At 40.3% G+C, this 15,468-nt stretch overlaps 1 protein-coding gene across 19 annotated transcripts in view; it reads right to left on the bottom strand.

The window, feature by feature from the left end:
- LOC126870415 (CUGBP Elav-like family member 4) overlaps positions 1–15,468 on the bottom strand; it is a 552,273-nt gene that overhangs the window by 37,332 nt on the left and 499,473 nt on the right. For all 19 annotated transcript variants that reach the window (XM_050628111.1, XM_050628105.1, XM_050628114.1 and 16 more), the window contains one exon: positions 6,271–6,350. In XM_050628111.1, coding sequence (XP_050484068.1) covers positions 6,271–6,350 — 80 coding nt within the window. The remainder of the gene's footprint in view (positions 1–6,270; positions 6,351–15,468) is intronic.

Below are 15,468 nucleotides of genomic sequence, written 5' to 3'. Positions count from 1 at the left end.
TTTCAGTCACGTTACATCCCACGTAACTTGGTGCAAATCGATCGTCTATTTTTAAGCGGAAGCTTGGAGATACCGGTTTAATTCGCTCCAATTCAAATTTAATCACGATAATAGGGATATTAAGGTACGCTCCTTAAGAACGGTTATCCTTTGGGTAGAATCGAGGGGTATCGTATCTTCGCGTTTCTTTCTTTCTTTTCCACCTTGCTTTTCTTACCCACGGGATTTGGTCTCCTGTTCTGACTCCCGATAGAAAAGACTCGCCAAACAAGTAACAGTTGTATAGGAGATAAAAGCAATGCAATTACGAGGCCGCCGAGGGAATTACTCAGGGAATGTCTTTAATTAAATGTTGGAAGCAGTTTCCGAGCCTCCGTTAATGCAGAGACAATTTCCTTCCATCCACATTTCGCTCGTTTCCTCTCGAACAGAAAGGAACATCCGTTAAGGCTCGAGGGCTACTCCCCACCATCGATGCTACACGTCCATCTACGCAACATACGCTTCTACTTTTCTCGGTTCTTAAGATCGCGCACCTAATCGCGCGTGTCGATGTTTCTACCAAAAGATCTTTCGTCGAATCAAATTCAAATTTTCTTCTTTGTCGCGATGGCAATTTGGCAATTACATTTGCCAAAGAGAAATATATTTTTCATATTTAATTATTAATTTATCGTCACCGATTATTGAGGATGCTGCGTAAAGTATAAATCGAGAATTAGAAGTAGATTCGTCAAGTGTTTATCTTCAAAATACGGTAGAACGTCATGAAACAAAAGAGCGCGAGAGAGAGTGTTACTGAGAGTGGGTGTTGTTCGTAAAAACCGCGGCGCAACTCGATTACGATAAACGTGATAATAATACATCAGTTATCCATTATCCGGGTAAATCTTTTAGATAAAAGGGTCAAAGAAAATATCTTATTCGAAACGATTATACGATAAAGCCTTTTTTTTACTATTGAATAGATTTTTGTATATTTATTGCGATCGTTTGTGTAAAATTGAGAAAATGTCAGATTTTTCAAAGTATATACCACGTACTAAGGGTAAATTCGGTATTTCAGTGATAAGTAATTTTGACGACAGAATAGATTGAAAAGTATCGGAAATATGAAGCGTACGCGAGGAACAAGACGTTGTTTAAATTCGTTCCCGCACGCGTTTCAGTATGGAAGAATAGCGGCGGGGGTGGGGGGTGGTGGGAGTCTTTTTATTCCGAGCACTTAATTTCCGAGCGGTGGCAGCACGCCCGAGGGTTGGCGAGGAAAATAAAAACGGAGCAACGTTACGTAAAATTCCTACACTGAAAACGACTGTGTTACGTTCTGGCACGTTTTAGCCAGCACCGTAGCAAAACACTTCTCCCGTACGTTTGCTTTTATTACGAGGCATTTCAGGAGTTTGCAGAACCATGAGTGGGTGAACGGAGAGCATACCGCGGGGAGGGTTCGCGAGCGTGTCGTGAGGCGTGACAAGAAATGTCACACGCTTCAGAAGATATAACTACGCGTGAGGCCAGCGCTTGCTCGCATTCCGCCGGTGACACGAACCGCGAGAGACGGACCGCGAACCTCACAGAAATATTGAGCCCCAGGAGAAATATTGCCCGCCGCGTGACGCGTGAACACCCTGTCAATTCGAGTAGAGCAAACCGCATTATACGGCTCGATGAGCTTCCAGAAAAAAAATGATCGGGGAATTTGTGCGACATGGCTAGTAATTTTTCACGGTAATAACCCTGGTTTAATGATCGATCAGTTGATATCCATGCTATGATTTCGAAATTGACCCATCCCCGATACCAACAGAGAACCCCCCAGAGAAATATTGTTCCTCCACAATATAGATGTAAATTCAGCCCTTTTTGACAGGAAAACGATTGATTTTCCAAGCATTGCTTTCAAATTGCTTCTTTTTACATCCATATTATGCAAACTTCTAAATATGTACCTCTTACATATTTGAACGATGCCAGACTTTCTTTGGCATTTCAACGGTATGTCAAAAGTTTTTCTGTACTTTAGAAAGTTATATTCGGATATATTAGAGGAAAATTTTGCTTCAGAAATAGTTAGCTATATTGAAAGAAAAAAAGTTGAAATTCATAGTTTACCAATCCAACAGTGATCGCGTGATAGAGTTAAAAATATGATATTTTTATGCTGACCGATTGATAGAAACTTACAACGCTTTCACTGAGAAAAACGGATTGCGAAAACCGTAAAAATATTGCTCCGTAAAGTTACTGCACGAATCCGTCGTCTATTCGAGCAACGTAAATCATATTACACGGTTACTGAATCCGAAGTGAAAAATGTTTACAGAACTTCGGCCGTATAAAGTAGCAGTTTTTTTTCGCTGGAAGAAAAACTGCAGTATTGACACTGCGAAATATTAACCGCAATAGTCGCGCAAAGTTACTCGACGAAAAGAAGTATTATCGCGTGATCCCCGGTACAATAGACTTTACAATTCTTGATATACGAATACATCCAAGAATTTTCTATTTCTTTAAATTAATATTAAAATCTAAATAATTAAGTTACTTTTTGAGTAAAAATAATAAATTGATTGAAACGTGTTTTATTATTTTCTACTTTTACCTCATATAAAACTTATTTATCCTTTTGTGCATGTAGTTTTAAAACACATAAGCGAAAAATCGATGATATCTCCTTCATAGAAGAATAGCATAAAAGCTGTATTACCGTGATCTTCAATTTATGTACTACACGCTTTTGATAACACGATATAATCCGAATCCAAAATTATTATTATTACGAAAGATACTATAGTATCGATGTTACGAAAGCCATTGCCTTCTATCTTTGTTTACATCCAGCCCACAAAATCTCTGGCAAGAGTTTTACGTTTAAACATATAATACGAGTGAATTTTCTATACATTACGTCATCGATTCTTCACCGACGGTAGAAATATCGAACATTTCTGTCAATACGCGTTTTACTGCGCCAAGTTTTACTACGAGAGCAGCAATTTCGTTGAAGTAACGATAATAAATTTTGTATAGGATATAAAGATACGGAGCCAAAATTGTGTGGAAAGATGTACAGAATCGTGTGCGTAGATCGAGTCACATCAGACATCGTTACATGTATTTAGCTTAAAAAATTCAAGGCATTACAAGTCACGGGGTTAGTTCGAAGAACGGAATAAAGTATAAAATTAGGAGTACAAAATTATCATCTACATTTAATATTGTTTTATCTTCCAATAAAGAAAATTTAAGGCAGGATATTTCGAGGAAGGTACATATTTCTAACCGTACACAAGTAGCGTACCCGACTCATGGTTATACCGAGAATATTCTCGTTTAACAAGGACAAAGTTCGAGATTTTCCTCTCCTAAGTCTCCTGTGTCTGCCCTTGGCTCGTTCTCTTTCGATATAGAGAGTCCTTGGAATGTTCCGGCCTGAGATCTCCAATATCTGCGAGGCCCCAACGCTATTCGCGCATCCCTCGGTTTAACAGGCCTTAATCATCATAAGAACCTTCCTCCAAGGTCTGAATGTTTTCGTCCTATGACCAGTTAGCTTGTATCCTGAAGCATTCCAAGGATATACTGTATCATCGTGCCACTTAATCGTTCACTCCTTATGCGAGCGATTGTCTGTTGAACGTTTCGCTTAAATACCAAATAAGCGAGATATTTAGTTGATCGAATGTGTATAATATTTCGATGTATCGGTTTTCCACTGTTTGTTATATCTCTACGCTTGTGAAAATTCCCTTTGCTATCGCTGCTAACTACTTAGGATAAGATATAAATTTCTATCTCAATTTGACGATTGTGCGTGTCAGCGTATGAAAGAATCATATCCGCGTACGAGTAGACACGTACGTACATGAAATAGAACGGGAAACTGAGGATTACAACGTGTCACGAGAAACTATATCGAACGCAGTCGAATTGAATTATCCTTACAGCGTTAAAATATCGTTCGCTGTCTATTATGTGAAATATCCTTGTAGAACGATTCCGTTAAAATAATTATTTACCGAGAGGACGAATCGTTCATTTTATAATATCTTCTCTGATAAATTGCGTGAATATCGAATCCCAAAGTTTTCAGAGACAATATTCGTATTACGTTTCGGTTTAGGAAGCAGAGTATTAAGTAAAGTGACAATCTCTCGCAAGGATTTAGATGACAAAGATAAAAGAAAAATGTGTTCTACAACGGTTTATACGAAAAATGGATGGACGATAAAATTTTAATATAACTTCAATTTAGTAGGTTTAACGAGGGTACCGCGCCGTTCCGTCGATTATGAGCGTTTCTACGAGGCTAATAAATCTAGAATCGTCCTAATGAAACGGCAAACTGCGTGTCTCGTTCCATCCTACGTTTTGACACTCCCGAGCCACTCGATGGGACGCGATGAAATCTCGTAACGTTGGTATCAAGATTTGCATAATTCGCAGTGATAATTAAGCGATCTGCATATTACGTTCCGCGCCATGTCAGTTTCTCTTTTAAGGGCAAATAGTCCCTGGCACGATCCTAAAGTTCCCCTTCTGTACCCACAATTTCTCCTCGTGTTTCGCTATTAGATTAGAGCGTTGTAACGAGTAATATTCACGTAACAGCCTCGCATCTGTCCCCGCCGCGCCCTTCGGCTACGATGCAATTCGTGATTTCATACACGAGGCACACGCGTGACACGGAACGCGAATTTCTCGTTGATATTGGAAAATACGGCACTGTCCTTTTTTTCTTCACCCGCCGTCGGACTGATGGACGGCGAAACAATTGCCGGATACATCGGAAAATATCGGGTGTATATGGACTTTCAACGGTTCTCCTACTTCGTTGCATTCGTTTCTTTGTACGTCCATAGTAACACGAATTGCACCGTGTGTATAGTTCACAGTTACGAAGTTTCTCTACGATTTTATGTGATCGGAAATGTTCTGTTCGTGTTTCATTTACACGAGATAAAGCTGAGTCAATGAGGTGAAGAAAAATACGGAAAATAGAGGACATTTTGTTTTTTTTTTAAATTTCTATATAATATAGCATATCTAACAAATACACGGTTGATATCGCTCTCAATTTTAGCAACGAAATTTTAAAAGTGCAAACTTGGAGTGTCCGTCGACAAGTAATCCATCATACACCGGCTGTTTCCGAGGGTTTTCAGCAAAGTTTTGAGTAAAGAATCATGCGAATAAATCAATATTTTGATTAAAACGTAGCTAATAGTATACACTGTCAAAAATGATTTTTAATCGTAGGATACGAAGATACATGCCGCGTCTCTACAGTAGTACGAAACAGAATATCCAGTTCTGTCATCAGACACGTTATGCGCTTCTCATCATCCAGTAGTATCTTTCTGGTAGTCGACGTTTCATCATTAATCGTCGACCGGTTCTATTAAGCGTAATCCTAATGAACGAGTCCAACGCCAAACTTCGACATGCCAATAAATATGAGCAAATAACTGCAGTACGATAATAACGGCGATATTGGAAGAGGAATGTTGTATGGTCAAGTTCGGCAAGCGGCTTTGCGAACTTTCACCAATCAGCAGGTGGAATCCCGAACGAAACTCACTGACAATTCAATTACAACTGGGAATTCCTGGTCCGACCCTAAGCTGAGAAAGTTTGGCGGTTTGATAGAAGCCATAGGAGATTCAGCGACGGAGAAGGAGGTAGCCCATACTTCTCCAAGTGTTATGCAGATTTCAGTTTGGCCAGTCATTAGATTGGAACCACGGTATGTTTGCATGCATGACAGTCATTACGAGGGTTGTCCACCCTATACAATTTACCTGTTCCATAGAACGGTCATCCATGAATCCGTAATACGCACTCGTCGTTTCTATTACTTTCAACTCCGTTTATCGTCTTGTGCGTACTCATTTGCTTTCTACTTTCGTTTATTTATGTTCACGCAATTTTCCTAGTGTCATCGATGTTTGTCTATGTATATTTAGCGTATATAATTGTTCAATTTGACATGAACATGATAGAATCTTAGATACCTCCTTAAAGTTTATAGATACTTTTCTGTACATTATTACTTTACTGTATCCGTTGGGAATCAATTCGTACGTTGTTTAAGAAAACCACAGCAGCGATATCGCTGTTATTATTTCACATATGGTTTTTCATTAATTTGAAGAAAACTGCTTCGTTGCTGCACAATAGAACTACGTGTCCATTGATTTCATAAAAATTTCAAAGCGTTTTACACCAATTTCCGATGTGTTTAGAAAAACAATAGCTTCCACTCACCGGCATAGTTTGGCTACCGTGTAAGGTATTGATCGCCGCTAGCGCTTCTTGATGTGATGAAAGTTTTACGAATGCACAGCCTGAAATAGAAAGAGAAATTTCGTTAATATTCGATATGTGCTTGTGCGAAACAAACAATTAAATAATCAGCGTTATTGACGACAAAGATTTTCGATTATCCGAGCGATACTGATCTGTCTGTGGTTTGTTTTTACGAACGAAACTTGAAAATATACGCGCGGTACATTCGACACTGGTAAAAAGAGAAAAAAAAGGACGAAAATCGTTTTATCTGGAAAGAGAATACGCGAAGGGTGGGCGAAAGAAGTTTCGTTTTCACCATTGTCACAGAGTCGAGACCATCTCTAACGATGATGGAACGATTAATCGCCCCTACTCCCTGCTACGCGTGCTTATCGTTTATAGTTAGATGGAGACGCGAAGACAAAGAACTCGAGGGTGCTTTGAAAAATTGACGCGCCAGCGGAGCGCAACGTGCACTTAATAAAAGATGTTTACCACGAACGGAGAAACGCTCCGTTATCCAGGACACCACTCCTGGTTTCGAGCAATAACGGTGCGTATCACAGTGAGCAAACGATCCTGAAAAATTACTTCTATCTACGATCGTTCGCAAAATAATCTAGAATACTTTGTCACGCCCGTGGGCAACGATTTTTAAAAAAGTAAATAGGTGGTATACTATTTAATTAGTTTACTTCTATAACCGCTATCATATCCTTTGGTCATGTTATATTATATAGCTAAAATGTTCTCTCATAAAGGAATATATTCGATATTCCCAGCTATTTCGAGTTTCAGATTTCGGCTCGTATTTGCTAATTAAAAAAATCGTATTTGCCGAAGACAAACTAGGATGATCGTTTTGATGACGAATGAAACGATTTGCACGGCTGATGATATTTTTTATCGGATATATGTATAATAAAATCCTTTGCTATTTAACCGTTTCTACCAAATTCGGTGTGTTTTACGGAATGGGAATTCGGACAAGAACGGCGAAGAATGTCCGAAATCGGAGATAAGAGCGATCCAAAGTGTAGGTAGGTGGATAAGATTTTCTCGCGACTCAACCCCTACCGTTCACCGACATCGCAAGAATTTGTCCGAGCTTGCGAGCTTGTTCTGGCCCATCCCGCTATTCCTTCTTGTGCAAGCGAAATCTCCGACGAGGCTCTCGAAGACGATGCGCTCTTGAGATTTTTCTCCACCGCTTTGAAGCAGACGGGTAGGAAGGTCGCGCGGAAATAAAAGAGTCGAATTTCTCGAAAGTCCGCGTTCCTATACGTATAAAGGCTGGCGCATATGTATTTTCTCTATTTCTTTCTTCGTGTACACACGTATACTTGTTCACGTGCGTACGTATGTCGTTAAGAACACGTATATATGTATAGCGTACTTATATACACATGTGTCTATGCGACGCATGTGTTTGTACGTGTATTTGTACGTGTATCTATGTTCGACGAAGCGGCTCCTTCTCGCCGGCTCGAAAACTATGTTTGCCCCCTCGAACAACGGCGAACAACAAACACTGGACAAACCGCTCGGCCCTTCGCCGACGACGACGATGTAGACTGGTTTCGTGGATCTCTCTCCCCGTTCCCATTTCGTCTCGAACCCTTCGTCGACCCCTTCGCGACCCTTTCCTAGACCCATCCGTTCCACTGTTCTCTCTTCTCTTTCCCCTCTTCGCCTGTGTGCCACCACAGCCGGGTTCGAACCAATCGATAACGCCTGCGAGACTTTCCACTCATATATTTGATTGCTCGGCAAACATGTCTAAGTTTATTCTGCGGCCCCCCATCCCTATCCCGTTCACTCCCATCGGTCGTCGTCGAAGCGCTAACGCGCGCTGCTTGCGCCAGTATACCGGCGAACGCTAGACTTTCCGATACGTTGGAAACTCTCCAAGGGGGGATGATGCGAAACCAACTTTTCTTCCTTTTACCTCTTTTTTTTTATTATCCTTACGCTCGGATAATTTGATCGTATTAGAGCAACGTGTTTGTGGTCGTGAATGAAGACGCGATAATTGAAAACCGAGATGACTCGTCGCATTTCAATTTAGACCGGAGATAATCTTTGACTGCGATTTCATCTTCGCGGTCAATTTTCACCGCTGCCTTATCGCAGTTGATTTCTCAAATTGAAAATCGAGTTTACATGATTATTTGTCTCGTCCCGGTGTTAATGCCGCTTGCCTCGACGGTAATTCTACGGTAAACGCATGCTTATTTGTTTTACTATAGAAGTAGGACCATCGTTGATGCAATGTAAAGATATAACACAGTAGTGTGACCGACAAACGGAGTGCTTCTGTTTTTATGCAAACTCGAATGAAAAATACCTCGAAATGTTGTAAACCTCGTGGCACGTACGTTCGAATCGCGAACAGCGAAATACACAGCAAATCAATGCTGTATATTTGTTTCTACAACAGTTGGAAGTGAACCGTGCATGGTCAACATTATCATTCATTCACGGTGTACTGAAATTTTAAATAACAATAATTACGCCTGTTCACAGAAAAAACGTGCGGTTCGAAATGTTAGAAAAGCGTAATCTCGTTTTGGTAACCTTACATAATCGTATGTACTTTATTGAATTTTTATTTTTATACCGAAGCAAAGGTATTTCGAGAATTATTCCAAAGAATGCGGCAGAATGCTGACCACAGCATTGCGTACTTTGTTCTTATTAGACAGTGGTGTTCATCGACATATAAACTTCTCGTTAAATTTAATTATTACGCTTCGTGACACGACATGGAAAGAAATTTCGTTCTCTAGTTTAATTAAGAGTTAAAAAAAGAAATAGAGTAGGTAGTTTTACAAGCAATAATGTACAAGCAATAAATATCCCCTAAAAATAGTATCATTTGGATAGGCGTTTGCACGCAGCTCAGAACACGTTCGGTTAGTATAGGGGTTGTTGGCACGCGCCTGAACGTTTTCGGGCGTTTCTGTGTCAATGGGCGGGGTTCTTATTTTGTTAATAGTTTCGGGTCACTAGCTAAATGAGAAAAATAGGCTAGTGGCCATGGGAAACGCGCAGCAGGGCGCGAGTATATGGAATAGGTTACACAAGATTTAATATCAAAGCGTTCGTTTTATTTTGTTTGCCTTGATATATTTAGAGAGATTTCCTGATAACGTGAAACGGCGTAACGATAATATATGCATAGCGGAATGAAATTTCGAAAGTCCGATTAAAGCGATTATCGTTCAACGATATTGCATATCGATCGGTGAAGTGTATCGTATTTCTGACATTACTGATCCGTTTTAGTATTAGATTATGAACTACTTTTGAGTTTACGTATCTTTAGATCAATCGTTCCTCTATCTATTAAACGCTGAACATTTATCCTTCGCGTTTGTTCTTTGTTCTAGAAATATCTACTTCTGTAAATGATATGTTTAAATCATTTAATACGTAAAAACGACGAAATTAACTTTCGCACGATGGAAATCATCGCAAAGAGCACTAGTCCATTGTTCACTGTGCAAAATCCAGACACTTTTTGGTATACGAAAGAGTAGAAAAGAGCAAAACGGAGTTACGTGTAAATCGTTTGAACATATGCTTGATAACTACCGTTTGAGTTACCGGCATGACATGTAGCTTGTGTGCCAACACCGGGAACCGGGACCAAACGAATCAATTTCATTGATGAAGCTACTAAATCCGGCGCGGGTTGAGCGCGAGCACTCGTAATTGGTACAACGATCGGTTTGGTACAAAGTACATAGAGCAGGGATGCGTCGAAGCCAGAAACGAACTAAAAAAAAAAAAAAAAAGGAAAAAGAAAAAAGGAGAAGGATAAAAACAAAAAAGCAAACGCGTAAGTGTACGCTCATACGCTTATTCAAAGTACGAGAGAAATAGCGAGACAAAGAGAGCGTGCGGGACAAGCGAAAGCAGAGGTAGGATAAGGGGCGGGATTAAAAACGCTGACAAAGTTACTAAACACTCGTGTGCTCAGCCCTTTTTATATTCGCGAGATGAAACCAGGGTTCGCGGGGAGAGGACGGAAAGGGGAAGAAGAGTCAGAGAGAAAGGGTGGAAAAAGGGAAAAGGGAAAAAGGAAAAAGGACGAGCATCGAGGCTTGCAGGAGCTCTCCAAAGCCTGCGGAAAGAGAAGCACAAATGCAAATGTAAACGTCGAGGAAAGAAGATACAGAAAGTGTGGATATAGTATATGGCGGCAAACTAGGAATTCGGTATAAGAGATTTGCAGGTTTGCCACAGGGTAGGCAACGGGGATAAGAGGAGAAGGGAGAAGGGAGAAGGAAGGGGGAGGAAGGGAGAAGCAAGACATGTAAATCCAACGAGAGATGAACAAAAAAATATAAAAATGAATACTGTGACCTTTACAATGGAGAATGGACGAAGATGGACAAGGTTCGAGAAGTCGTCTCTTCAATTTTTTTATGAAACTAAAACCTCCTTTGTGTGCCGTTCTCGTGAAGCGTAACACTTTCTGGCATAAAGAGTACTTTGAAAAGGAGCTTGAAATATTGTTTGCCTGCTGTGAAAGCACTGTTCTATCGTGAAAAAGTATTCTTATACTCTGAAATGAGTTCCTGCTGGTATAAACGAATGTTCGAAATAAAATACATATGTAATACACCTTTGATCGCGATACACACTTGATTAAAAATAAATGTAAGGACGTGTCCTTTGTTAGAACAATATCGCGGAATTTTACGTATAATATTTCCATTTTAGACGCAAAGCTATCGTTTTTCTATCATAATGATACTGATAAACGCAAGATTTTCGAGTTGCACAGTTTTATAGTGCCTTTAGAATTTCCTAATCTCTGTCTATGACAAATTCGAAAGTACTGTATAACGTTGACAACGTAACTTTAATATTTTATTAACATACCTAACACTGTAATTAATGGAAAAGATATTATGAGAATGTTATTTTATCGAAGACATATCTACTTCTACATGGTAACATCGATTTTGGGTTACGTTCGATACAAGAATTTGCTGCGTATTTGCAGAGAAATAAAATAAGACACCGGTGTAGAATGCAAGAAAACGTGCAGTACAAGCCGAGAGATGGTAAGTATAACGTGGAGACACGAAATGCCATTGTAATACGGACACGGGCGAATCCCGAAGGGATGCAGAGAGAGAGAGAGAGAGAGAGAGAGAACGGAAAAGAAGACGGAAGAAAACAAAGAGGTAGACACGTACGAGAACGAAAGGGACGTGACAACACCCGGAAAACGGCGTTGCCACGCTGTTATTACGAGAAGATAAATTTCCTACCGGAACGTCTCTCTTTCTGCATTCCGAAAATATCGCGATGTCTCTCATTTTCGGTGGCACTCAGGCAAATCACATTCTACTTACGTAACCGCTGGACATTTCTTCCGCCGCGTCTACTTTACGTCTACTTTATGACACGTAGAATCATAAAATATAACGATATTTTAACGAAAATATCAAGACTGAAGAGGTTACGAAATCGTCTATACCATTACGAATTTTGATCTTACATCTGACAACCAAACGTTGTTAACGTCTCTTTAAATTCACGATATCGAATACTCGAAATTCCATTGATACCAAAACTCCGTAATTTTTGCAACGAGAGACGAAAGTAAGAAAAAAATTTTATTGGAAAAATCTGGAAGTGCTTCTTCCGCGATATTAAACATCCGAAGTGTGTCACGTCGAAAGAGAAAGATAAGGAACTGGCAAGGAAAGTATGCCGAAGCATCCCTTTACGGTCGTTTTGTAATTGACGGGAGCCTATGCCCGTTGGGAGTGGCCTTTCCAGCAGATTCATCTAGATTACAGTGCAAAACTACTCTCCGCTTGGCGTATTTACCCGGCATTAAATTACACAGACGGTCGCGCGCGTCGACGAGGGTTGAGCGTCGTTCGGCGCTTTACCGGTTTACTTTCATCACATCCAATATTGATCACGTCCAACGTATACGCTTTATTTATGCAACGCAGCGTATTGTTGTAGCGACAACTACGGAAATCGTGTCCCGGTTTGATCAGCGGCATCACATTTACTTTGGATTTTGTCGAAGCCTTCTCTTGTTATCTTTCTGGCTACCTCTGGCATTCAGCTCTGACCAAGGTTTAACGCGTTCTTCGATAGACCAATTGTGATCGTGTTGCAAAGAAGGTCGGTCTCTGCCGAGTACGTACCTAGAAATAGCGATTTAATCAAACAGCCGGTCTTTCATGAAATCCTGCTGGCAGTGCAACTATTGGAACTAGTAAATAACCGTTGGTCATTCTCTTTTTTCACAAAGCCGTCACATGCTATTCCTATTACCATTGCGTTTCGGAATATGTAAATGACGTGCGCCCGGGAGAATTGAAATCAAAATATTCATCGCGCGTAATATCGATTTGGCCGGATTCGCTTTCTAAGAATTCGAATACGTTCCCTGGAAAAGGTAGTAGCATTCCGCTACAGCTTCGACTACGGAAATCGGGAACCGCTTTGATCCGAGTGTCGCGTTTACTGTGAATTTCGTCGAGGCTTTTTGTCGCACCTGTTCAACCCTTTTTTCCTTTTTGCTGTAGCTGCAACAGATGTTTCTTGAATTTTTTAAGGGCGTGTAAAAGGAATACGAGTAAACGCGTACGTACGCATAAAAATCTGCAAATATTTGTTACAAATTTTTCTCGGCACGTGCGACGACTCTGTAAGGATAAACCCGAATTTTTACTTTTTGCGAAAACAAAATTTCATATTCATTCAACTATACAACTGTGTACTTCATTCTTCAAAATCGTATACGATTTTTACAATAATATCTCGATATATATTTTACGTGCGCTAAAATTTCCACGGTCTTTACGGACTCGTCAACTGTTCCATTAGATTCCTAGTTATAGAGTGAATGCACAATTTTCGAAATACCACGAGTTCGTTACGGTATGTTGCGCAATTCGCTCTCGAGTAATTCCGGTAATACTAGTAATCATCCTGTCATCGAGTTAAGCTCTGACAAGCTCTCGATGTCTTTCCGTTCGCGGTTCAGATCTAAAATGGCGGTTGTTGGAACATAGGGTAAGGTTTCCGACTTCCCATGGGGAATCTCTGTTTTTCTTGTTCGAACGCGGCAAATACAGCCCATACTTTCCCACCCTTATCTTCTTTGCGGCTATTCCGTCACAAGGCATCTTTCGTTGCTAGTTATTTTTCGTAACAATTATCATGACTTCGACGATTATATCTATATGTATATGTATATAATCGAAGTCATATATATAATTTATATAATTTCATATTTTAGCAATTACTTAAATTAACGACGCGCAAACGCAGGTATTAACACATCGAATTGCTTAGTGCAATCACGAAAGAATCTACGAAAGATTAATTAATAAAACCGGGGTTCGGTTCCCAGTCGATTTACATAGTAATATCCGGCGCCTTTGCGTACAGACGGTCGATCCTAATTTGAACGAAGTTCAAAGTGAAAATTTCCCGTCGCTTCTGCACGATCGCACTGATTTTCTGTGTGAGCAAAGTAGGATCTGCACGCGCAAATGGGCGTGCAGGAATGACCAAAGAGAACAATAAGTCGGGAGCTTTAGAAAAGAGAAAGCGGCATATTGTCCTTTGGAGGTCATAAAGGAAGTCGCGGTGAAGGCACAGGGAGTCCTGGCATATCGTGGCAAGGGGGAGGATCTGGTGGAAGGAAGGAGAGGAGGGGTGGACGTTTCGAGGAGTAAAAAGAGTCGAAAGGAAAGGGGGATGCAGTGGAGCAAAGGAGAGTCTCCGGGCTAATTAAATAACTAGCAAAGTCACCTAGCAACTTGGCACCTCGACCCCGAGTCCATCCCCTTTTCCAAGTCCCGCGGTCTTTCTTACTGCTGGCTTCTACGCTTCCGTCTGTCTTTCTCTCAACCCTGCTTTCGACCCTGCTTCTGTCGGCCTCGCTTCGTGGTGCGAATGCACCCTCGTCGCCCACGACGTCACCTAGTTATTTAATTAAACTTCGCGGAAGCAGCTCGCGGCTGCTTGATACCGAAGCACGTAGCTCGTCACCTTTCATTTTCCTCGCCTCCTGCCATTTCTTATTTTCGTTCTTTCTTTGCGAATCATTTGCGGAACGTGGACGTCGTGCGTCGGCGGGAACAGCCTGCCATAATTGTTAAAACGCCGACACGACAGTTAGGAAGCTCTGGAACTTACTTTCACGAACGCTTTGTACCCTCTTTTCCATTAGACTTTTCTCGCGAAAAGTATGCACTCCTCCATTCGCAAATTACGTAATTTTCTATTAACTTCGAGCAATTTAATAGCCATTCCCTGCTCCAGTCTTCCCATAAATCGTTCGAACTCTACTAATCAGAATGAATATCTGTAAACGCAGCTTTTTAGATTTTTCTACATCAATAGAGTAAAAAAAAAAAAAAAAAAAAATGGACGAATGCGTGATATACAGATTAAAGTTACAATGGAATCATGCATGTTGTATTTCTGCATTTAAGAGCTTTGGGACTCTTTTGATCGTTATCCGATCGGGCTTATAGCTTCGAAACACTTTTTTTTATGGATCAGAATTGTGAGAACAGGAAGGATTTACGTAAAAATTTTGAATTATTTACGCCCAATGAATAACAAAGTCATTTCATACAATTTTGTCAAATATCTACGTTGTTGATTAAAGATAAAAATATTATTCCGTAAAAATTTAACGTGTAAAGATATAAATAAAATCAAGATCTTTTCAAGAAACATAATTAAGCGACCCTTTCCGGTTATTTAACGACCGAATTTGTAACAAATAAAAGGAAAGAAAAAAGGAAGGAAAAAAGCTGGAACGCGATTCGCTGTTTCTTCTGCGGAGAATTACCGTTTCCCTTCGACTTTCACTAATTTCGACGGAAGCGTAGCGAGGGCTGTAACTGGACGAGACGCCATGAAGGGGTCCCAAGAGAAGTCTCACCGTGAACCGTTAATTTACTGCCACAAAAGTAAACCGCGTGGGATCTTGGAAGAACTTGTTTTCGTCCCCTTTTATTCCAATCTGCTTCCCATCACGACCATATTGCTTCAACGCTGACACAAATATGAAAATACTTTCTCTCGTAATGGATGGAACAAATTTCTGCACTGACTGAAAAAATAAATTAATGGTTATTTATAGCATAAATATTTATTACATTTATCGCT

Source organism: Bombus huntii, chromosome 10, assembly GCF_024542735.1.
Source record: "Bombus huntii isolate Logan2020A chromosome 10, iyBomHunt1.1, whole genome shotgun sequence".
NCBI lineage: Eukaryota > Metazoa > Arthropoda > Insecta > Hymenoptera > Apidae > Bombus > Bombus huntii.
This window is presented reverse-complemented; position numbering and strand designations above follow the sequence as displayed.